Genomic DNA, 26,083 nt, shown 5'->3' on the forward strand with positions numbered 1-26,083 from the left:
GTGTGTGAAAGAGTGTATGGCTGAGTGTATCCGTGCCCTGCGAGGGATTAGCACCCTGTACAGGGTGTACCCCATCTCATGCCCTAAATCTCCTGGGATAGGCTCCAGACCCCCGCGACCATGAATACAGGAAAAAGCGGTATAGATGATGAGTGAGTGAGTGAGTGGAAATGTGAAAATGTTCAATAATCAGATTTATGCAGTAGGCGTGGTCACTGAAACACTCTTATCCTGTACAGCTCATCCTCTCTCTGTTCTTGCTGCTCCACACTGCAGTGGAGCAACACTGCACTGTCATTTTATAGAAATATGTAACTGGAATGAGAAATCACCCAAACGCTGCAATGCATCAGGACCAGCTATAGTGGCTTAGTGGTTAGAACGGTCACCTTGCACCTCCATTGTCCGAGTTTGATTCCCGCCACGGGGTTTATGTGCATGAAGTTAACATGTTCCTCCCGTGCTTGGTGGGTTTCCTCTGGGTGCTCCAGTTTCCCACAGTATAAAGACATTTAGATTAGGTTAAATGTAATTCCCAAATTCCCTGTAATGTTTAAATGTGAGTGTGTACATGTACAGTAAGTGTACACTCCATGCCCTGTGATGGATTAACACCGCGTGCAGGGTGTACCCTGCCCTATGGCCTAACCCTAAGTCTTCAAGGATAGGCTCCAGGCCACCCACAACCCTGTACACAGTATAAAGCGGTATACAGTAGATGATTGAGTGAGTGAGTTTATTTCTCCCCACTGTAGACAGATTTGAGGTTAAACTAACAACAGCATATGCGGAATATACTGTATATTAGGTTTAAGATAAACATTAATGATACACAGTTCATGTTTGGTACAGAGTTACAGTCTCAACTTTGAGCTTTAATCTGATAGTAATAGTGACAACAGGACATAGTGTTAGCTAATTATTAAATATTTAAGTGAACTATGAACAAGGGCAGGGCTCTCAGATTGTAAGGGAAGGAAGGATCTCTCAGTGATTGTAATGATAGTGAAAGTTCTTGACTCTGACCAACAGGCATTAATGAACCATCAGACTGGATACAGACGGTTTAGTTTGTTTGTGAGCCGCTGTGAAATGTGGTCACACTTTAGCTAAAGCAGCAGATATGTTTATATGAGGAACAGAAAAGGTAAGAGGAGTTAGCATCATGCTAAAGTACATGTTAGTCACCAACGACTCAATAACCTTTTAAACTAATCCTCCAAATACACCGTGGAATTGTGCTTTCTAACAGTGTGTTTGTGTGAGTTAAGTTGTTTAAAAGGATGACTCTCTCTTTCTGTGTGTGTTTAGGATTTTATTAGTTTGAACCTACAGAAAGAGATAAAGATGGCGACTGCGAGCAGTAAGTTACGTTTACAGAGATATACAGTATGTATCAATATTATTTATTGCACATTGAACCAACAATGTGTGTGTGTGTGTTTCCTACACAGATGAGTTTAAACTCGTTGATCCTAGTGGTACAGAGGAGTATAATCACTCTGCTGTGACTCTCTCGTGTCGTCTGTCTCCTGAAATCAGTGCTGTTAACATGGAGATCCGGTGGTTTAAGGAGACAGACTGTGTTTGTGTCTATAAGAACAATCAGGTGACAGAGGGGAGACGTTACGAGGGCAGAGTGAGTCTGTTCACTCAGGAGCTGGAGAGAGGAAACGTCTCCTTACAGCTGAGAGACTGTACAGAGTCAGATGAAGGACATTACCTGTGTCAGGTCACTGATGGAGACAGAACAGAGGAGATTACAGTGGAGATGATAAGTGGTAAGTGTTCCTGAACTCCACACTGTATAAACTCAACATCATCATCTGTGCTTCTCATCTCAGTACATGAAACACACACTCAGTATTCAGTATGAGGTTCAGTATACAGGGTGCTAATGTAGAGTGGAGTTTATTTTAGTCCAATAAGAATTGGTTCAATCCACCATTTAAAAAAATTATATGATATACCTCAGTGCTTTTGCACTTACCCAGCTGTTGCAGACGATAGTTCACTGGCCTGACTCGTTCCAGTTGAGGGTTAAGGGTCCTTGACAACGGGCCAGGGAGGTGAATGTAGCACTGGGGAGAAGCAGTAGTACGCGATTGCCGACCTTACATACGGTGACACAGGTAAATCTACTTTATTGACATCAGTGAGACACATACACACGCAGACACACTAGGGGGAGACAAAGTGGCGGCTCAGTAGTCCAGAGAGCCAGATCTTTTTCCCTGAAGCCGAGGTAGCACAGGAACCTTGGATTACGAACATAATTAATTCCAGAAGCACATTAGTATTTCAAAACACTTATAAATCAAAGTGAATTTCCCTATAAGAAATAATGGAAACTTAAATTATTCGGTCCACAACCCAAAAAAATAAATAGGCTACATAAAAATAATTAATACAAAATATAAAGTAAAAATAAAACAAATTTACCTGCACTTTACCTTTAAAAAGAATAATGAGAAAGCAGTACGTGTGTTTGTGTAGTTCTATGTATACCTGTATAGTGGAAAATTCTTGACTTAGGAAAAACTTGGAAAAATAAAGATGTAAAATTGCGTCAGAGACAGAAGCGTTGTTACATGAAATTGTCAGAGTGAAAGTTCTTTAGTCTTTAAAGGGGTCATATTATGCCATTTTAAAGGTTGCTAATATTGCTTATTGAGTCTCTAAAAACAGATTTACATGTATGCAAGGTCAGAAAACACTTTAGTTTTCTCCAAAAATAGATTTAATTTTACCCCATTTCTAAATGATAGCCATTTCGAAGTCATCAAATGATTTGGCAGTTCAAATATTCAGTCTGTCTAAACCCCTCCTTTCCGTAAAAACGAAACGGCCATTACCATAACTGAAAAACGGCTCTTGAGACCCGTCAATACATAGAAAAGATGGCGCGGTTTTACTGTGTAACAACCAGCTATTTTAATATTAAGTGTGGCTACAAAAATCGAGAGGTCTTTTATTTTTTATGTTGGTGTTGCGTTAAAAGGCCGGTGAGCAAAAAGGACAAACACAAACGAGTAGATAAAGCAAACTTGTATTATACAAATACTAAATAAAGTAACCAAAAAGGTGCACAACAACCAAACAAAAACATAAACACTATTTACAAACTATATATATTACAAACGGTACGTGAATGTGTGCGAGTGAGTGGAAAATGTTTAAAGTCTGTGTTTATTGTATGTGTGTTATCCAAATATGGTTCGGTCTCACCGGGGTTAATAAAGTCCGAGAGGCCAATGGCGGAGGGTGAGAAGCCCGGGGAATATGTCCAGTCAAAGATAATCCGGTTAAAAAATCTTCGAAAGAAAATGATCCACAGCAATCTCTCCTTCTCTCGTCCAAACAAATAACGCCAACGCTGGTCAGCCATTACTACTCCTCACCGCCCCGCTCTTTTCCGGCTGTTCCTTTGAAGGCAGATCTATGTCCCGAACAACTTGCCTGCCATCTTACAATTGATGTTACCACACTTTTGTTTATGTGACCAAGCATTCATGCCGGGATTGCTTAAACACTTTGTAATATAAAAACAAAAAAACAATTAAAAACAAGAGCACACGAAACCCCTTCGCATGCGCACTTCGCGTATGTGGATGAATTTTTTTCCCTTGGGGCTTGCCGTAGGATGCTATGGCAAGCCCAGAGGGAAAAATGCATCGAGACACGTGAACTGCGCATGCGCCTTGCCACTTTGCCACAAGTTCAGTTTTGGTGAATAGTGGAGAGTAAACAGTTAAAAAGGATTTTGTGTGCTCTCGTTTTTTATTGTTTTTTTTTATATTACAAAGTGTTTAGGCGAACCCAGCATGAATGCTCGATCACATTAACAAGAGTGCGGTAACATTAATTGTAAGATGGCAGGCAAGTTGTTTGTGACGTAGAATGTGGGTGGACATTATGCAAATATGTTACGGAGTGACGTGGATCCGTAACATAGTAAAAATAGATTTGCTAACGACTTGTTTAGGCAAATGTGAGCCGACTCTTTTTTTTAATAGACAAAAACTTCATTTATCGTGCACTGTCAGTCACAGATAGTGCAGATAGTTTATGTTCACATACAGCTACATGGCACACTGCATGAAAGATCATATTTAAAAAAGCATAATGGGGGCTGTTTAATAGTCTGGTCTGAGCTTTAGGCAGAGATCATTCATGTAAGTAAAGTACTGCACATAGCAGTCTTACTGGACTTTTTTTAACAATCATTTTCTCTGCATATCTAATGGCAGCTAAATGAACTGCTTATTCAGAGTTAATGCTGTTAATATTTTTTTTATTATTAATGCTGTAACTTATACAAATTTTTCCTGATACAGATAGAAATGTGAATGAACGTGGTGATGCTCAGCATTTTCATTCGATATGAAGTGTCTTATTCACCAGTGGATCACAGATGTGTGTTACTGCACCCAGTATTTCATTGTTTAATTAGAAATTATGAATTATTCACTATGTTGTTATTTTAATATAAATATTAAACTTTTAGCTGAACATCTTTGAATTAAAAGCAAAGAATGAAGCTATTCTGTTTGTAAATCATAAGTTTTTCTCATTATATTTTATCATTAACATTACATTTCTCTTTGTTGTTTCACACGACACCTTCAGCACGGGTAAGTAAATAACTCGACTTCACACTAATGATAAACACTGATATTTTATAAACTTATCACCTGATTTTAATTTAGGAATCAAATAGAAGCATAAAACTATTTTCAGATGATGTTTATGTGAAGGACTCTGATCAGTAAGTGAGATTCCACTTCCATCAGTCAGCTTCTTTCCCACAATGCACCTGTGTGTAACCCCACTGCACTGCAATAATGTAGACAGAGACGTTTACCATGTCGAGTAAAAGACACAACAAACATGTAACATATAACACACACCACTGCCAGACTCCATCAGAATCTCATACAGAATCATATAAGAATAAAAATATAACATTTCCCAGGATTCCTCTGGATGGAACGGTTCAGTCTATTCTGCAAGTGTCCAAGTAACATATCAGTATTTTGTATTATTTGAATAATCTGTGACTCATAATTGTGTTCTTACTGAAACACAGAGTGACATGACATTTCCTGACACTTCACAATAAACATAAATCAGAGCTTTAACAGTGTTCAGTGCTTGTAGACAGAATAATTGCCATCACTCGCTCTGCATAACAATCACACCATATTGTGAAAAAGCATTGAAGAGTTGACTCGGCCTAGCGTTCAGTCTCTTTAAGCTAACAGTAGTAAGTCATGTTAATGCACACAGCATAAAGACAACCTGACTGAACTGAGAACAGAAGTCCTTCACTTCATTTATAAAACTTCTATAATAGGAGAGAGGGATTTAGGAGTGAAAGAGAGAAAAACAGAACGAGATCACACATCTTCCCAAGTCTACTGCGACAAATCATATGCTGTCGTAACCAATATATAGACGAGGCAGTAGCAAAGCACACCATTCTGTTATCTGTTTAGTTTTATACATTGATAAATGTCTGTGTTTTTAATTAAAGGAAGTGGGAATCTGATATTCTGTATATTCCTTTATGTACTACAATAGCACATAGATATATTACAGAATATTTAACTATAGATTTAAAATACACAGGGGGAAATGCACATATACTGACATACTGTATATTGGTAAATACATGCAGATATCAGAAAATAGTATTTTCCAATAAATCACAAGATATTTCTGTTCCTTAAGGGGAACTAGCGGTATATTAGCACAATGCTACATTATACAGATTTACTGTGTGTGATGACTGATTGTTGTCTAGTTTTCCTCTTTTTTATTAAGACACACAGTTGTGTTTTAACCAGAGTAACAGTTACTTTCACATTTTCACATGAAACAATTCACATTTGTAATCATGCATTAAATCTTCACTCTCTATTATTTACTTTCACAGTTTTCTTTAGGTGAGTATAAACTCCTTTTCTCTGATAGTGATGTGTTGATGCTGTATGAATAATATATTTATTGTGCAAATGAAATAGATTGGACTGTGCTGTGTGTTCAAAGTGCAATAGCACATAGATATATGAGCATCTACACACACACACACACACACATCTGACCTACATACAAGGTTTTTGTTTGATTGTAATTTTATAGTAATAACTCCTTTATAAAGTTACCGAGACTGACTACAGTAATATTACTGTAGTGTTCACTGCCCGGCCTCCCAGAAAGTCACACACACTAATATTTCATTTGATTACAAGTTTTGTTTATGGTTCCTCATGCTCACAGAGCCCAGCGTATGTCCAGGACATCTGGGAAGAATAATGATGTATTGATGTAATAACCTGGTCATTCAGTACATTTAATTAGATTATTTTTGTTCTGATTAGCCTCATTAACAAGTGGTTTTCTGATAGTCACACAGCTGTTTAGTCCCAATCCTGTGAGCTCTGTGATTTCTGATGTAATATTTCTGAGGATTTTGTTTTTTTTAAATGATTTAACTTTTCCAAGTGTTTGATATCTGATCACGTTCGTTTATGATTTTTTCAGATCATATTTTTTCATGCAGTTTACTGTTTTTTCTTTTTTGTCCAGGTAGTGTACTGTATATAACTTTAGTGAGAGAAGTGAGTTAGAAAGTCCACGCTAGATAATAGTGCATGAAAGAGATTATAACAGAATGTGAGTGAGTGATTCAGTAAATTAGTTTCTTACAGAGTTAATATGATAAAGCTAAAGCCATTTCTTTTCTAAAATCAGCAGAGAAAAAGAAGAGAGACAAACTAATGCAGGACAAAACGTATTTACTGAGAACAGCCACAGAATGTTTATATCTAATACTATTCCATATAATACAGAGACATTTAAAAAATTACCAAAGCATTTTTAAAGAGTCTTAAACTTTATTTTGTATTTTTGTCAGATCGTCAAGTAAAAGACATCTGGGTTATTCAGGTGAGTAAACTGTACTAAACTATTAATGTTCATAAATCTGATACTTACAGGTTAAAACAAATCTTAAATTGTTGTAATAAGTCTATTACCCAGTGATGGGTTACCATACAGTATATACAGCTCGCACTGATGATCAGAAACACAACTGACACATTGAATAGAAACATGGACATTAAAGGTCCCACACGTCCCATTTTTCATTAAATGTTAATATGATCTTTAGGGTCCTAAAGATCATATTAAAATTAAAAATTCTCAATGGTTGTGTAAAAAAAAACACTACTTTTACCTGGTAAAAACTAGCTCTCTTCTCAGCAACCTGTTTCAGTACATGCTCCTTTAAATGCTTATGATCTCTGCTAAGCCCGCTCCCCCAGTTCTGTGGGGCGTTTCTTCACAACACACGTGGGGTATAGGCACAGGAGTGTAGTCCAGTGCGGGCAATGCTTTGGACTGCATTACCCACAAAGCATTGCCCACAACGCAGTGCTTTGTGGGTAATGCAGTCCAAACTGGAAAACGCTGGAATATAGAGCCTGAGCCTGCTTTCTTAAGTAGTTTTTGGTTTGATTTAAATACGGAACCCACCCTGAAGTTTGTAATATCGCCTAAAAACGCAGAAATTAAAAGAATGGACCTGTCATCGACAACAAAAGCGGAGAAGCTTACTGAGAGAGATATGGACGCGATGTGTTTACTGATGTGTTTACATGACTTCTTAATCTTTGACAGACATCTTTATAAACCATCTAACATTACAAAGGTAAACATAATATAGTTTTCCAACTACGTACATAGTTTGCAACTAGACAATCACCTTAACCCATTGTTTATTATAAACGGGTGATTAGGAATTATATAGAGATGGATGTACATAGAGAGGACGACATAACCATGTTCTATGAGAGTGTAAGTTAACTTACACTCCGCATTCATCGTGATTATTAGAAAAGGCGATCTGCAAAGATTCATAGAAAAAGAAATTACACTCACCGAGCCTGGTGAAGATGAAGCAGGAACATGAAGCGTTAGTACAGATCCATTTTTTAGGAGCTGCTTCCTAGCGAAACCGGCTTTATATTGACCTGCGTTTATAAAGCAGTCTGGTGAAAAATGATTAGCGCAAACATGAACGCATTTAGGTAGATCGGCGGGGACGTTAGCTTTAAAATCTAAATTCAGCCACTGCATCCTCAGCAGCTCAAATGTCAGTAGTGAATGACGACTGCTATGTTCGCTATTACACCCAACAACTGTACACCACACTTGCTTAGGCAATGGCCGACAGCTTCTTCTCATTCGGGGCGGGTCTTTGCTAAAACACCAGTGTCAATCACTATAGTAGGAGCGGCCTCATGCGGTGTGGCGTCACATCGACAGGCATTTGAGATTGGCCTGATTTCAGAAGGGGCATGTTGTTTTAATAAATGGAAAGAAAATCACTGGGCGGCTCTTTATCATTGTTGAGTGGTTGTACAGCTTGAAAAAGTGCATGTAGGCCCGTATGACCCCTTTGAGCTGTTTGTTAATGACATTTAACAGACAGGATGCAAGTTCAGATTAATATGTTAAATAAAAAGGTTTTTCCTTTATACAATAAACACATGTGAACTATGACTGTGGCTGGGCTACAAACTAAAGGCTAATGCTAATGATCGTGTTAATGCTAAAGCTAATACAAGCAAACAAAACAAAATACATTAGGATTCTAAACAGAAGACTTTGAAACACGACTTTAAATAGACAAACTAATTAAACTAAACAAGGTGCAGGTGATCACAATTAACATCATGTGACTGACATGTGAGGTGCAATGCATACTGGGAACTGAAGTCTGGAACAAACATGAACATGAAAGTCCTACAGAACACACACAACAGGAACACACAGGGAAAACATGACAGTTAACAATTTACTGTGATTACTGATGTCATAATTATTGATATGATTGTAAACAATTTGTTCAAACATAAACAAAATAAATCATAAAGCAAGAAAAACAAGCTAAATAAATTATTATCTTCACGCATATTGAAGTCCATCTGCAAAATTTGTCTTAATTTAACATGAGGATCTGTGTAGAGACCCAACACCAGGAACAACATAAATTTACTTAAAACCATTTTATTAAAATCTGTAGGGCAAATTTAAGCCCAATCCCAATTCTACTTTCTACCCCTTCCCCTACCCCTCGCCCCTTTCCCTTGTCCCTTGAAACGAAGTGGAAAGAGAAGAGTTAAAATATTTCCCCTAAGAAATGGGACACCACTACAACACTGTTATACGTCATCATACGTATCCGTTCATTTACATGTACACATACAGTATGGCCGTAAGCAAAACAAACAATGCGTTATCAAAAGCTCGGCAAACTGCCGTGCTACTGAAATTTGTAGGATGCAGTAAAGTGTATATGACATAAAAATATATTTTTGTAATATTGCGTAATCGGTGCTATCCGCTAGCAAACTTTAGCAGTTTTTTTGAAAACGTTTTTTTACAAAACATCACCATAAACACAAACACAAGACTAAAATTAATATACATATAATGAAAACTTGTCATAAAAATCCTTATTAATGGCAAAAATTCGTTAAATTTACGGGTCTGCTTGCTCGAGTGAGCGGCCATCTTGAAAATTTCGTTAGCCCTTCGTTTGAAGTGAGGTCCCGAAAAATCTTCGTTTCGAGGGCTATCTGGCCCTTCCCCTTAGCCCTACCCCTCCAACCAAAAGAGAAATGAGACACCCCTACCCCTTCACAAGAACGCGCAAAACGGAGGGGTAGGGCTAAGTGTAGGGGTAAGGGGTAGAATTGGGATTGGGCTTTAATGTTACTTCAGAGAACAAATCCATGACAAACTCTCAGTGTTTGAATTGTGTTGTGTGTTTTAATCATGACTGACTGATGTCCATAAAAAACACATTAAACACAATCAGTGTCTTCACAAAAAATAAAAAAAAATCTGGGACAGTTGATTTTGTTAATAACAGTTAATAATATATTGTGTTATTTTGTGATGCTAAAAAGAAAAAAAATAGACATTTGATTCTTCAGTAGAGGGTTGTTTATCTCTCCTGTACGTGTTTCATGTTTAGTGATTGTGCTTTTCAGTTGCATTAAAACTTAGTGTGTTACTAAATACAATATCAGTTTAAATCAGTCTTAATCAGCTCAGTGTGTAGTGTTAGTAATATCACCTCTCGGTGACACACACACAAATACACACACACTCTTTATGTTTATTTAACACTTTATTTACATACAGTATGGAGTCAGGTATAAAACCTTCACACTGATTTATTCTCTTTCACAGAGTGACAGAAAATGGACAGAAGATAAGAGAATAAAAATGAAGATCTCGGCTCTACAGACTGGTGAGTGTGGAAGGAGCTACAAAAGTAAACACACCTGATCATGTTTTGTACAGTAAAGTGTTTAATAGTGAGATCTCCACACTCTCTATTATTATATTCCCTATTATAAACATTATTTAAATATTATAGAGAAAGCACACAGAAAGTGTTTATGGAGGAGTAAAAACTTAGTGATATTCACTATGTACACTTAACTTTTAATATCTTTAACTATGAATTAATCAAAGTCACACGTTTTAAACTCAAGGCGCTGGGTCCAAACACACCTTAAATGGGATTCAGTGATTGATGCCAAATCCTGAAACACATCTGAAACACATCACCCAGTGTACAGAGCAATAAATACAGTCTGCTGGGGAAAAGAGAAGATGAGAGAGAGACAGGAGACTAAGTACATGTCAGTTCCTAACAGAGACAGTCCTGTGTGAGTTCTCCATGAGTCTCCTCATGTTAGATATTTTTTAAGTTTTGGAAAAAAAACAAAAAAACAAAAACAAAAACAGGATCAGTATAACTAATGTTATCACTTGATATTTCAAACAGTTGTTTACTTTTTTCTTCTTTTTTAAGACTCGATCCTACATTCAATGCCTAGTGTAATATACAGTATCTTATTTACCAGAAAATATATTTTTAAATAAATACTTTTAGTTCATGAACTGTTAAACAATATTTACATTTATTGGGTGTGATTTGAGTTTGACATCCTGCTCTAAAGCTGGCGTTCTCAACCAGTGGGGCGTGGCTGTTGTACTGTTACATTAGAATATCAGAGTGCCTTAGTTCACTAACGTTACCGACGCTGCTTTATTGTTAGTTTTTGTTAGATTCCACATGGACAGTGATTTGCATAAAGATTTTTTTTTTGTGAAGAGCTTTACACAAGAACAGTGGCTTACAGATAATGTTATGAATTGAATTGATGATTTCTTCACTAAAAAGGGCTTGATTGGAAATACTGTACTGGTGTTTGCACAGAGAATAAGCTAAGTTGATGACAGGGATACATCGTGGTGTTGTAAAACACATCCAAGATAGAACCTCTGACACCAAGTGGACACACTGTTTCTTACTGTACATAGGGAAAGTCTAGCCATAAAGCAGATGTCACCAAAACTGCATATAGTCATGAACGTGTCTTTGGAAATGGTGAACTATATCTATAAAAATGCACTGAACTCAAGGTGTTGTGCAGCTCTGTGTGAAAGACTAGATGCAGATCATCTGCAGTTCTTGTAACACTGAAATATAATGGCTTTCAAGAGGACGTGAGCTTAATCACTAAGAGAAGTTATTCTTTGCAACAGAAGAGTCTGGGACGATTTGTCATGTTTTCACTCCTAAGTGAAAGTCTGTAAGTGTGTGAAGTACATCCCTGGTTTTACTATAATAAAAGTCAATGTTTCTAATTAATTAAATTGCTCACTTTAGTTTTTCTAATAAATAATTAAATCTTTAATCATAACAAGCTGTACTTCTGTAACTGATGACTGATTATGATCACATTAATCATTCAGTTTACTCTCTTGCGTAATATTTTAAAGAACTGAAGGGAGCATTAAAATCACTGGAACATAAAGACCAACAGCTGGAGGATTATAAAAGACAAATAGAGAATAAAGATACAGAACTGAGAAACAGAGAGAAAACCAGTAAAAACAAACAGGAGACACTGGGACAGGAGCTGGAGGATGAGAAGAGACAATTACAGGAGATGATGATCGTACTGGAGCAACAGAAAACTGAGTTAGCAGAAAAAAACAAACAGCTTGAAGAGACAGAGAGACATCTAACTGAGAGAGAGACACAGCTAATGGAGAGAGACAAACAGCTTCAGGAGAAAGACAGACTTCTAGAGGAGAAAACAAAGCAGCTGCAGGAACAGACAGATCCAGAATCATCAGCCCCCATCAGGAGAAGAAACAGCAAGGACGTTTTATCTCCATATAGTGAGTAATTTGTTACAGTAGGCACTTTAAAGCTTTTCAAAATGTACTTAAAATATTAATCTACACCTAATAAATCATATGTAAGGACATGAAATATACTGTAATTATACTTAATGATGCAACTCTTCAGCTACTGTAAGGAAGTGTAATTTAAACAGTGAAAGTGATTAATTATAGAAGAATGTCTCTCTCATTCTGACTGGTTCTGATGTTTACTATTGAGTGGAGAGACTCAGGACTCAGCAGCACCAATCAGGAGAAGAAACAGTATGGGGGGAATTTGTCCTGATTGTAATTGATTAATGTTAGTTGTTGAGTGTGTAACTCAACACTATTTTAGGAGTAAAAGAGACATCAATAAAGGGACACAGCAGGCAGATGTAGACATTTATATTTATAATTAGATTACAATAAAAAGATCAATATTGTGTAAAACTGACATAAAATATTATCATTCACAAAAAAAAAAACATGTAATAGATAAGAGAGAAATATCTGTAAATATCCAGGGATCCTGGACAGAGTAACAGAATAGGATTTGCCCTTTTTGTTTGTGTGAAATGGAATTGTAGCTGTTAAAGGGGAAAGATCACTAGTGGGAGGGACTAAGAAATCACCAAATTAGGACAAAGTGGGTAAAATAATTATTCATCAGCTAGGAATATACATGAACAAATGTTTTATTTTCTCCTAAACACATATGTTGCTGTTAAAACAAAGTCAGACCTAACCTTCTTGGAGACTCCTAACTGTTTTGTGAGGTTTATGAACTACCCAGCTAGGATAGCATGTGAGAGAGACGTGCACTGAAACTTAATTGTTACTGCTGACATTAAACTGGACAATACTCATTTACTAGACTGCTGTTCCTACAATTCACTCTCATGGAGTTATTTTTTTTTTCTTTTTCGGTTCTTAGAGGATGATTATGCTTCATTCTCTTAAAGTATGTCCCCTAACGGTCACTTTTACATAAGGGGAAGCAGGGTCTACTGAGCTCACAATTAGGACTTTTTTAAATTGACTTTAAAAACATAATTTATGTACAGTAAGTCCCTGAATTAGGACATTTGATATGCAGATACACAGATATGATACGTATATATGAATGGACCACGGTTCTAGGAACATTCCTAAATGCGAACAATTCACAGAAATAGCTTACGTGTATTGTACAAAAATAGACACTGCAGTGGACCGGATACCAATATTTACAATATACAATATTTGCAATGTGTAAGTAAATGTATAAAATATCTAAAGCCTGGTATATTGTATGTGTGTGTGCAGTAGAATTGAGTCGGACTCACCAGTTTCAATGAATCAATCCTGGAGCATCATGATAGAAAATGTCTGTCTTGTAAAGCTGTCCTGATGCTGAATAATCTGAAATTTTTTTAAAAACCCTCAACAAAACAGAGTTTACAGTCCAATACAGTGGGAAACAGGAGACAAAATTGCGTCCTTTCGAGCGCAGTAAACACCATGTGTGTTGTCCCTCCCTCCCAGGTTGAATTTTATCGAGGTCAGCTGACTCGTTAGACATTTAAAAAGACTTACATGCAGATACGGTTTATGGCCACATAATGGCAGTGTGGGGGACAGATGCAACACTCAGATTTACTCAAGTGGATTGTTATGCTTTACATTGTAAATTCGTGTCAAAGGTGTATAAAGCCATGTTTGAGTTTGAGAATTTTTGCATTTGCCATGTATGCATTCGGACGGGACTAACATTTCCGTGTTCATTAAGGAGGTAGGAGTGTCTGTGTTTTACATGTGGGCGTTGCACAAGACCATATCTCCAGGATGCGTGGATTGCGTTGGTGCGCAAACTTGAATACCGGCGTGCTAGAGATAACACGGTAGTTCATGTTGACCAAAACACAAAAGAAAATGATTTTGGAAACAACATTTTCGGCAATCACAGACATTTGCAGTCGGACAGGATTAGATTTCTCAGAGGACCGCCGAGTTTGCTGAAAAACAGTAGGTAATTTGCTCTGGAATTTCGTGTGAGAGAAAGACAAACATAGAAAATCACAAAGTACGTCTGTGAAACTTAAATTTCTCTAACAACCCCCTGTAAAACTAGTCCTGTCCGAATAGGGCTTTTTCGGACTTCTGAACGTGCTACCGGAATAGAACTCATTTGCAAGTCGGGGACTTTTATTTAACAGTTTTAACTGTGATTTTTTCGAGCCAAAACAAACACAAAGCAAAGCTGTAGTCGAGAAATTAAAGTATAAGTTCAAGGCCGTTAAATCCGAGTGTAGTGATAAATCCAAAACGTAAGGACGAGAGGCGAAAAAACGTCTCGGGTTACTTTGCTGTAACCCTGTTTCCTGAAAAGGTGGGAACGAGATGCTGCATGAAAACGCTATGGGAACATTGCCGGTTGAGTGTTGCCGGTTGTGAAGCATGTGTGTATCAAACACGCCAAATTTTGGCATATATAACCTCAGTCAGGTGACGTCATTTGATGAAGCGCACCTGCAGGTTATAAATAGGACTGAACCGGAAACATTCCTCAAATCAGTTTTGTCTGAAAGGACGTCCAGTCATGCAGGCAGTGTGGCATTGGAGCGCAGCATCTCATTTCCGCCTTTTCAGGGAACAGGGTTACAGCAAAGTAACCCGGGACGTTCCCTTTCAAAGGCTACATTAGATGCTGTGTGAAAACGCTATGGGAACGAGAACACCAAAGCCGCTGCACTGCAAGTGTCTGGACCCCAACGTTGTGTAGCGTGTGCCGAGGAGGCCGAGGAGGTCTCAGAACTATCTCTGGGAGGCTGACTCGAGGGCCCGTGAGCCCGGAGTAGCATGAACATCCAGACTATAGAATCTATAGGAAGCTCTGACTAGCCCAGGGACAAAGTCTAGGCTGGACGGGAAGCCTGCAGATCTCCAAAAGTAATTATAAGAAAAACCATCTTGAGGGTCAGAAGCCAGACAGGCGCTGACTCTAGTGGTTTGGAAAGGGTGTCAGCCAGACCCCATCAGTCAGAACATGACAAGCCGAAATAGCGGCTATGTACATTCTGAGGGTACTAGGGCATAAGCCTGAGGAAACTTCTTGCAGAACTCCAGCAATGAAACAATTTGGCAGTGGACTGGGTCTACAGGTTTCGCCATGCACCACTTTCAAGTACCCTCTCCTTGAGGGCATAAGTTCTTCTAGTGGGTAAAGGTTCCAGGGCTCCAACTCCATGTGCCCTGGAGTGTAAATCGCCTTGAGGGACAGGGACTCACCCTGTGCCCAAAGCAGAACCTGGTGCGCTAGCTTATTCAAGCGGCGCGAGCACAGTTCGCCCCGGCGATGATGTACGAAGCTACCCTAGTGTTGTCCACTCTCACTAGGGCATGGTAGCCTCTCAACTGCTAGAGGAGGTGTTTAAGGGCCAATATAAAGTCATCAGTTTGGGGCAATGGATGTGCCAGGCAAGAAGATGGCCTCTCCAGCTTCTTTGGGCTGGACGGCCATCTAAGACCGCACCCCAGCCCGTGAGGGAAACGTCTGTCATTAGCGACGACAAAACGCATGCAGAGTGGGACCCAAAGTCAATAATTGGGGTCTGAACCACATAAAAAGGGTATAAAGCCACCTTGCACGTAACCCGTATTTGCCTCCGGGGATTGGCCCTTGAGTAATCCCCCTGGCTTTAGCTATAATGTACATCGCCCTGTGGGACAGGAACTCATCCTGTGCCCCAAGGAGAACCGGTTGCGCTAGCTATTCAAGCGGCACGAGCACAGTCCACCCTGGCAATATGTATGAGACTACCATAATGTTGTCCACCTGCACTAGGACATGGTAGCCTCAACTGCTGGAGTAGGTGTTTCAGGGCAAAATAAAGCCATTATTCGGGGCAATTGATTTGCCACGCAAGAAGTTGGCCTCTCCAGCTCCCTTGTGCTAGACGATCTTCCAAGACCGCAACCCAGCCCGTGAGGGAAGCGTCTGTCGTTAGCGTCTGCGCTGACAAAAGACGCACGTAGGGTGGGACCCAAAGTCAAAAACCGGGGTCTGAACCACATAGAAAGGGTACGAAGCCCTTGGCGCTTAACCCTTATTTGCCTCTGGGGGTATGGCCTTGAGTACAATCCCCTTGCTTTTAACCCCAACTGAAACGATCTCATGTGCAGAGGCCCAAAGGTATTACCGTAGACACAGCTGCCATGAGACCTAAAAATCTCTAAAAGTGATAAACAGTCACTTTCTGGCCTAGCTTGGTTTCCTTCAGGGTGTTGGAAATAGATTCGACACGCGCAGGAGACCCCTGTGCCCGCATTGCGATCAAATCCTATGTGACACCCAAATATGTTGTGTTCTGAGCAGGAAAGAGAACGCTTTACGGCATTGAGTCTTAATCCTTGGAACGGAGATGAGCTAGGACGACATTCTGATGTCGTAGAGCTAGCTCCTGAGACTGAGCCAGCATCAGCTAGTCATCTAATGTGCGGGTTAGCTAGACGAAATGGAAGGACCCGATACTGGTAAGCTTCGCCCCAAAAGCGAACTTCAGGAACTTTCTGTGTTGTGGCAATATTTCCATGAAAATATCCAGATTGATTGTCACAAATCAATCCCTTGGTTGGATTTGAGAGCAATCACTTTGCCAGTCAATATTTTGAACCTGTCTTCTTTTGGATAGGGGTTTAGCCCGTGAAGATCCAAAATCAGACGCAGCCCCCCGTTTCTCTTGGGAACCAAGAAAAACCAACTGTAGTAGCCTGACTCTCTGCCTGGTAGAGGAACATGTTTTATGGCCCCTATTCCCAGGAAAGTCTTGTAACTCAGCAGATGCGCCCTTTCCAGTTTGAAGTGGAGACCACGCTGTTGAAACGCGGAGGGCGATGTGAGAACTGGATTCTTGCAAGATATACTTGCCAGTAGCTTCCACGCTGCCAGTTTCTTGAAAGGGGCAGGGTTTTTGCGGTTAGATGGGGGGGTGTTAGCTGTTCTGCATCCTGAACATGGCAGGAGAAAACCGAAAAACTAACATTTCTTGCAGACCGGTGTTGTCCGAAACACCAGTGGTGGCGGAGCAAGAACACCGACCTCCTGGGGGTGCCAGGGAGAACACTTCATCCTTAAAAGGGATTCTACGTGCCTCTCCCCGGGGGGCCACCCCCACGGTCCTGGACGAATGAGCCTCAGGACTTCTTCTTTGTGAAGAAGACAGTATGTAGGTCTGACTTCTTCGAGGCAGATTGCAAAGCGTGACGTCTTACGAGGGGGTGCCCGGCTCATAACGCTCTATGGCTGTGCTTCACGCTTCGCGAGAGTCAGACCCGGTCAGGGCTGGGTGGCCGACAGTCCCAAACCTTGAGCGCGGCGGGCAAGGACTTTCCCGAAGGCTTATTTGTATGATTTCGCCTCCCAAACCTAGTGGCGACGTTCGCAGCATCGCCAAACAGGCCAGAGGGCGAGATGGGGGCATCAAGGAGGAATGCACGATCCTTACCCTTGATTCCCACGTGAGATTTAGCCACAGGTAACTCTCTAGGAACACCATCGCAGCCATAAAACAGCCAATAGCACGGACCGTCTGCTTTGTTGCACGAAGAGACAGGTCTGTGGCTCAGCATAATTCCAGGAATGACATTATATAGCCCCGCCAAGTCTTTCTGCAGGTCAGCCTGCTAAGCCTGCAAAGAGCACCAGCCTGATCAGCTGCCTGAAAGCAGGGAAGATGTCAGTCTACACGGCTTGGTGGGAAGTGTATGCTTTTTCAGGAAGGATGATGTCCTAGGAGAGATATCCCCAAGCATCTCTATATCTGGGACATCATCATATAACCGCGCCTTGCATCAACAATATTTAAATAAATCGAAGTTGATGGCATGAAAACATGGGATGAATAAGGCTATTCCATGAAAGAGTTAATTCGTCATGAAGGTTGCCAAGAAGGAAGGGAGAGAGAGAGCGAAGTTTATCCGAGGTTTCTCCCCCCGGCCACCCGACAAAAACCTGTCGTCTTTTTTTTTTTATTTGATACGCACATCCGGCAACACAGAAAGATGTTCCCATACCGTTTTCATGGAGTATCGGATGTAGCCTTTGAAGGGGAATGAGAAACAAGGCAAGGTCGGTAACATGAAAAATCATGAAGTAAAACGCCAGAAAACACTTAGCGGACAGTTTACCTTTACCCCCTCCTCTTGAGTTGGAAACAGTGGTGGTTGGTAGCCTAAACTGCACTGGAATGGAGACGAAAAACATTAAGGGTTAACTGCTTAGCAGTTTCCTTGGCGGAGGGAAGCTTGGGAAGTGGAACCAGGTGGACGGACTTGGAGAAACGGTCAGCGATGGTCATGATACAGGTGTTCCCATCAAATGAGAGTAGGCCTGTTACGAAGTCCAGCAAGATGTGCGAGGCCAGCCCATGGGCGGTTGTTGGGTTTGTAGCGGGTGCAGATGATGCAGGCTGCCACAAAGCTGAAAACGTCCCTCTCCATCGTGGGCCACCAGAAGCACTGTTGGAGGATAAAGAGTGTCAGGGCAGAGCCTGGGTGACAGGACAGCTTGGATCCATAACCCTATTCCATGACCTGTGAGCGTAGACAGAGGGGGACGAAAAGACGATTTGGAGGGACATTGCTTGGGCCGGGTTCCTGAGTCAATGCCTGCTTAACTTTCGCCTCAATGTCCCGTTCCATGGCTGCTACCAGACAACGTGAGGGCAGGATAGTGTTGCACGGCGTAGAGTCATGGGGAAATGAGAACTGGCGTGATAGAGTTGAACTGGGAGAAGAATAGGGACCAGCGAGCCTGTCGGGCATTGAGCATCTTGGCTTTATGCAGGTATTCGAGATTCCTGTGATCAGTCCATACTAGAAATGAGAGCTCAGTTCCCTCCAGCCAGTGCCTCCACTCCTCTAGCGCTAGCTTGATGGATAGTAGCTCTCAATTGCCCACTTCGTAGTTCCTCTCAACCGGGGACAGACGATGGGAAAAAAAGGAACAGCGGTGCAGCTTGTTATCCTGTGGCGACCTTTGGGACAGGATCCCTCCGGCGCCGGTGTTGGATGCATCCACCTCCACTACGAACTGGCAGGAAGGGTAGGGGATGATTAGTATAGGAGCTGAGGTGAACCGTTTCTTGAGCTTAACGAAGGCTCTCTCTGCCTCCTCGTTCCAACAAAAGCGCGTCTTGGAGGAAGTCAGAAAGATTAATGGGGCGGCGACAGAGTTGTACCCTTGAATGAACTGACGGTAGAAATTGGCAAAGCCCAGGAATCGTTGGAGATCTCGTCGCGAGGCTGGAGTTGGCCAGTTGGAGACTGAACCTTGGCCGGTTCCATCTCCAGCTGCGAGGGGGAGATGACAAACCCTAGTAAGGTGGTAGTCGTCGTGTGAAACTCACACTTCTCTGCCTTGACATACAAGTTGTTTTCTAGGAGTCTCTGTAATACTTGGCGAACGTGGTGCCGCTGCTCCTCCAGGTCGTGAGAAAAGATTATTGTTATCTAAATAGAGATGAAGGTTCTAGAAGTCTCTGAGTACATCATTGATCAGGCTCTGGAAGACGGCGGGGGCATTGGTGACCATTCTGAGGAGAAGGTGGAGGCTTGTAGCTCGAAAATCAGTGAGCACTGGGCGAAAAAGCATCTGCATGTACCTGGCTCTTCTCCACAGGTAGGCCGAGGTAGGCGTGGTTTGCGCGCGATTTCAGGGTTAGTGAATCGAGCTGAGTATAACCGGAGTTGTTGCATCTCTGTGGTGATGCTGGCAAGAGTTTGCCTGGTGGTGAAGTGCTCTTGCTGCTGCTTCTTGAGGAGAGCACCCTGGCTCTCCAGGGCCACTCTCATCCTGTCGTACTCTGCTGGATCCATAAAGTGGTTTGATTATTCTATCAGAAGGGACAAAACGAACAGGCAGAGGGATGGATCCAGGTGCAGAAAAGCAGGTGGTTTTGTGAGGCATTGGGCAAGCTGTGTTACGAGAAGAAGAGCCGTAGTCAAATGACGAAAGGAGGAGTTCAAAGCCGTGCGATCCGTCAGCGTGGGCGTCGAGCCAAAACAGGGGCGAAGCAGAGTCATAGTCGAGGGACAAGAGTGGGAGTTCAAAGCCATGTAATTTGTCAGTGAGGGTTTCGAGCCAAAAAAAAAACACGAAGCAGAGCCATAGTCGAGAAACGAAAGTGAAAGTTCAAACCCGTTAAATCCGAGTGTAATGATAAATCCAAAATGTGAGACAAGAGGCGAATATAGGAGAAACAAAGCGAGGTCGGTAACGTAAAAAAATCATGAACTGAAACGCGAGAAAACTGCGGCAAAAACACACAATAATCCAGCGGCGAGATCGCGCGCTGCGCCTTCTTATAAGCTGGAAGAAATCAGCGCCAGATAAGACACCGGTGAGCCGGCGGGGCGGTCCGGGGCATGTAAAAAGAGATGACAGCGTGGGAAAACACGCCAGCGTGGTAAAGAACATGAGAAAATATAGAAATCCAAATAGTTTTTCTTCTATTTATTGCTTATAAAACATTTGTAAATTTTTATGCTGTAACATAAAATGGCAATTAGTCCCTCACTCACTCATTGTCTATACCGCTTTATCCTGTATTCAGGGTCACGGGGGGCCTGGAGCCTATCCCAGGAGGGTTAGGAAACTAGGCGGGGTACATCCTGGACAGGGTGCCAATCCATCGCAAGGCACACACACATACATACAGTTACTCAAACACACAATTTGGAAACGCCAGTTAGACTAATCTGCAGGTCTGTGGAAGGAAACCAAAGGATTCAGAGGAAACCCACCAAGCACGGGGAGAACATACAAACTCCATGCACATGACAATTAAGAGTTTAATGATTTAATCAAATTGTCGAATAAAACTTTCAATTTAAAATTATTTTAAATAATAAGTCAACAACAACAGCACTAATATCAATAATGAGAATAATAATAAGAATGATAATATGGCTGGTAATACAAATGTATGTCACTTTTATTTCCAAACAAAGTTTCTGCATATATAATAAAGCTACAGTATCAGTTTTAGTCCTTATATTATTCAGCTTTTTTATCTGAGTGGGGAGGGTTTCTGCAATATCTGACAACCTACGCACTTCTACATTTATTGGGAAAGCCACAATGCAATGGCAAGAGCAAGCGCAGCTCAGTGAGTGTAAATACAGTACAGTCTCGATTAAAAGTTTAAGACCACTTGAAAAATGGCAACAAATCATATTTTGCATGGTTTGGTCTTAACAAGGTTCCAAGTAGAGCTTCAACATGCAACAAGAAGAAATGGGAGTGAGACAAAAAAAATTTTAAACATTCAATTAATTAAAAATAACAAATAAACTGAAACAGGCTGTTTTACTGCTGATCAAAATTTTAGGACCACATGCCTTTAAAAGGTCAAATCTGTGCAAAGATGTGGACTCTGTCATTTTCTGTCAGGTAGTCACACGTTCTGATGGTAAAGGCAAAAAAATTCTCCCTTTTTGAACATGGTCGGATTGTTGAACTGCATACTGTAAGCAGAGTCTCTTACAGCGCGCCATCGCTGCTGAGGTGGGACGCAGTAAGACAGTCATTTGGAATTTCTTAAATGATCCTGAGGGTTATGGAACAAAAAAGTCAAGTGGAAGACCAAAAAAAATTTACCAGCACTGAGACGGAGGATCCAATTGGCTGTCCGTCAAGACAGTGGACGATCCTTGATCCAAATTAAGGTCGTTATAATTTTTTGCCATCTTTCAAGTTCCAACTTAAACTTATGATCGGGACTGTACAAATTATGAGAGCATGAGAAAGAGCAAAATTATGTAATATTTTAAAAGTGGAAGGCCAGGCTTTGCAAAAATCATGACACTGTCACTATAGAATTAATTTGTTAATAGTAATTAACATTTTAAAGCATCATACTTGCCAGATCGGACAAGTTCTATTTAAATAAACTTACCCAGACATATTTTGTGGTTGTCCCGGACAATTGGACAACTGTAAATCCCCCTGGGGAGAGGCTTGTTCATGGGGTCTTACGTAACGCAGTTAGTGAGCAAATAGGAAGATCGGACTATGATTGGAATAAATTTGATAAAAGTTTTATAAAGGATGGACCATCTGTCCACCAACATACTCTAGAGAAAAACATAATCACCACAATGCAGTAAGTAAATAATTCTGTATTAAATCATTTATTCTTAATTTTCAGTGGGTGGAGAATCGTCTAGTCCACATTTTCCACTGTCGGTTCCTGTAGCAGAACTGAGGCTGGTGCTGCTGGGGAGGACGGAGTCTGAGAAGAGTGCAGCAGGAAACACCATCCTGAGCAAAGAGGAGAGGAACCAGGCTGCTACATCTACAGCTAAATCTACAGCTACATCTACATCCACTCAGCAGAGTAAGAGCACACAGGGGGAGGTGGCTGGGAGGAAGGTGACAGTGGTGGACACTCCTGACTGGTTCTCTCCTGGACTCTCTCTGGAGAGGCTGAGACATGACGTGGGACTCTGTGTGCATCTGTCTGCTCCAGGACCCCATGCATTTCTCCTGGTCATACCTGTAAAGCAGCCTACAGGAGAGGAGAGAGGGATGCTGGAGAAAATGGAGGAGATTTTTGGAGAAAGATGTTGGAGAAACACCATGATCATATTCAGTGTTACTAAAGAACTTCAGAGGAAAAACATTGAGGAGTTTATCCAATCAGGAGACCAGGAGGTCCAGAGACTAGTGGAGAAATGTGAGAACAGGTTTTACTGTCTCAACGTTAAAGAGAGTGATGATGGTTCTCAGGTCTTAGACCTGCTGGAGAAGATAGAGAAGATGGTGGGAGGAAGCAGAGAGAAATTCTACAGCAGTGAGATCTACCTGGAGACAGAATCTCAGATTAGAGCAATGGAGACTAAGATCCTGAAGGAAAGAGAATACAAAAGAATGAGAGAGGAGATGGAAGTGAAGGTAAAAATAGATAAGGAGGTGCAGGACTCTCTGAAAAAGATAGAGGGAGTGATCCAGGAGCATGAAGGAGACATCATACAACTGATTGACAGAACAACTGAACTGGAAAGAAAGGTCAAAGAAGAGAGAGATGAAGAGAAAAAGAGAGGACTTGAGAGGGAGCTGAAACGAGAGGTAGAGCAAAGGACAGAAATGGAAGAAAAGGTGAAGAAACTCAAAGAAAAGAGAGAGAGGGAGAGGAGAGAGATGGAGGAGAGGCACCAAGAGGAGATAGAGGAGATCAGGGAGGTGTATGACAAAGAGGTCAGGATGGAGACAGAGAGAAACCTCATAAAGACCATCCTGCCTGAACTCCAGAGAAACATTTTGGCCTCGAAAACAAAGATGCAGGAAGAGTTCAGCAGACAGATGGAGAAGAAGAACAGAGAGCTTAAGACTCTTAAACAGAAACTTTTAGACCTCACAGAGACTCACAGTCTGTGTAAAGAGGTTTATGGGAAAACTGTGAGCAGCTCAGAGTCAGAGAGAGCAGCTGTAACAGAAGAAGTGTCGAAGGGAATATTTCAGACATTGACCGACTTTTTTGTCACTGGATAACAGATGACATTATAACTTTATAACATTATGAAGCCACAGACACTCACCCAGTCTGAAATAAAGTCTTTCAGCCAGTGATTTTGGACATGGCTGAACTGGGATAAAAATAAATCAGCCCTGGCCTTTTTGCTCCAGGCAGCTCAACACTACAGTAGAAGAATTGGTCTAGACAGACACCACCCATGTACAGTACATGTCAGAAAATTTGAATATCCTGGAAAAGCGTGGTTTTTGTTTCTTTGTTTTTGTGTTTGTTTGACTTACAGTCTGCTTTAAAGAGGTTTATCAGAAATCTGTGAGAAGCAGCTCTGAGCCAAAAAGAGCAGCTGTAACCGGAGAGGCATCAAAGGGAATTTCTCTGAAATTTAAAGAATTTTTTCACTGAATAACAGAGTTCATAAAGCCCCAGACACTCACCCAGTTAGAAACTGAGCATGCAATCCAGAGACAGTGGACAGAGCTGGACTGGGATAAACATCCAATTACTTTATTTAGCTGCACTGCATATAAGTTATCTTGTTTTTCAAACACACACACACACACACACACACACACACACACACACACATAAGCATAGGATACCTCTCAATAAGTTCCTATTATCTTCAGGCTCCTCCCTACTGATTCAGCTCCCTCTCCTCCTGCTCCTCCTCATTCTGCCCTTCACTCCAGCCCTCATCATCGATTACAGTTCACTCCTGCTCTCCTCTATGACTCTAAACCTGCTCTTCTACACCTGTCTGATGATGCTGCACAATGAAGAGGTGACTGCAGCAGTCTCTACAGATGTCTGGAATCTTTGCACATTTGGCTGCAAACTTCTAAGCTTTTTCTCACAGAGCTTTTACAAATGACCTATTTTTATATGGGCGGAGCTAGGTACTTCATCGCTATGGTGTCACGTGATTGGTCTTATGCTGTCAGCAGACAAATCAATGGGTCCCTCAGTGGATCCCAGTCTCTCCGTGATAGGCCAAAAAAATTATCAATAAATGTAATAATAATAATAATAATAATAATTTGTATCAGACCTAAATCGCATTGGCCCACTGGGAAAATGCCTGTTATACCAGAGTCCCTGATGGCCCTGATGGTGGACATCACTGAGAAGAGAGATTAGCATAAGGTTAATTAAGGAGCTAATAAGCCAACAAACTGTTATTTTACGTTACAAAAACTCTGCATCAAAATGCCCTAACCAGCATGTATAGTGTAGATTTTTATTTTTATATGATCTGTTCAGTTGGCTGCAAGTGTGTATAATATAATTTAGGTTAATTATTTTTGTCACAAATACATTACTGCACAGTAAAATCTTTTCCTCACATGTCCCAGCGTAACTGGGGTCAGAGTGCAGGTTCAGCCATGATACAGCGCTCCTGGACAATAACAATTTATTGGAGCTGGGACTCGAACCACTGACCTACCGATCAGTAACTCAGTGCCTTAACCCTCTGAGCCACCACTGCCCCTAAAAACATATTAAAAATATATTAACACATATAAAAATATATTAACAGTTACTTCTTCGTTCCTTGGCATGCAGGGAATTAATCAGGTTTTATGAGTGGGACATTTTGGGACATTTTACAAACTGAATGTAAGGTTTTATAATATTGTAAGACATTGTAATCTAATAAGAAGATCCCTGTGCCCTGAGGACAGACCCCTCACTGTGCTTCCTGATGTCTTATGTGGTAACACCTTCTATATCCTGTACCCAGACTAATATACATCCACATGGCTCTTGTCTGCTAGAACCCTTTTGTTTAATCAGGAGAATGTAAATGTATTTCCTCTCTCCTGTTGTCACTGAACACTGAAGAAATAATATTATGCCTCAATGTGTTCGATGCCTTTTATACAATAGAATTTTGAAAAAATAATATGTGAATATAGAAGCACATTATATCCATTTATATTTACAGTTCATGTTGTCGTACATCCTCAAAACACTAGTTGCTTCTATAATTAGTATTATAACATCTAGGAGCACAATCACCAGACTGTTAGGTCATGGGCGGTTATACAACCATTTCACTGCATATCTTACTGTGTATGACTGTTTATGAATGTATGTGACGAATAAAATTTGTACTGAATTTGAATTCAAACAAAGAATAAAGTGTCAGAGAACCTACTGATTCTTACTGTAAGTGCAGATGTGTTGATGGTTTTACAGATGTTTTCTGTCCATTATTTGTTTGTTTGTTTGCTTGTTTTGTGTTGGAATGTTTTCATTAAAACCTTAAAAATATATTGTGGTGGGATGCTCTGAGCAAATCCATATTT

General features: G+C 40.8%; 1 protein-coding gene across 1 annotated transcript; it reads left to right on the forward strand.

The window, feature by feature from the left end:
• The first annotated feature begins 1,620 nt into the window (after positions 1–1,620).
• LOC128512043 (trichohyalin-like) lies at positions 1,621–25,635 on the forward strand. The gene is made up of 7 exons (XM_053485167.1): positions 1,621–1,781; positions 6,920–6,951; positions 10,267–10,327; positions 11,872–12,280; positions 12,500–12,567; positions 22,449–23,683; positions 24,072–25,635. Exons 1-7 carry the CDS (start codon positions 1,772–1,774, stop codon positions 24,174–24,176), a joined length of 1,920 nt encoding a protein of 639 aa, XP_053341142.1. The 5' UTR covers positions 1,621–1,771; the 3' UTR covers positions 24,177–25,635.
• Positions 25,636–26,083: the final 448 nt, after the last annotated feature.

Source organism: Clarias gariepinus, chromosome 24 (genome assembly GCF_024256425.1).
Source record: "Clarias gariepinus isolate MV-2021 ecotype Netherlands chromosome 24, CGAR_prim_01v2, whole genome shotgun sequence".
Lineage (NCBI taxonomy): Eukaryota > Metazoa > Chordata > Actinopteri > Siluriformes > Clariidae > Clarias > Clarias gariepinus.

Coding starts and splice junctions, on each gene's coding strand:
- LOC128512043 (XM_053485167.1), top strand. Junction 6,952..10,266: donor AAGACATCTGGGTTATTCAG/GTGAGTAAACTG, acceptor TCTCTTTCACAG/AGTGACAGAAAATGGACAGA. Junction 12,281..12,499: donor GTTTTATCTCCATATAGTGA/GTAATTTGTTAC, acceptor TTTACTATTGAG/TGGAGAGACTCAGGACTCAG.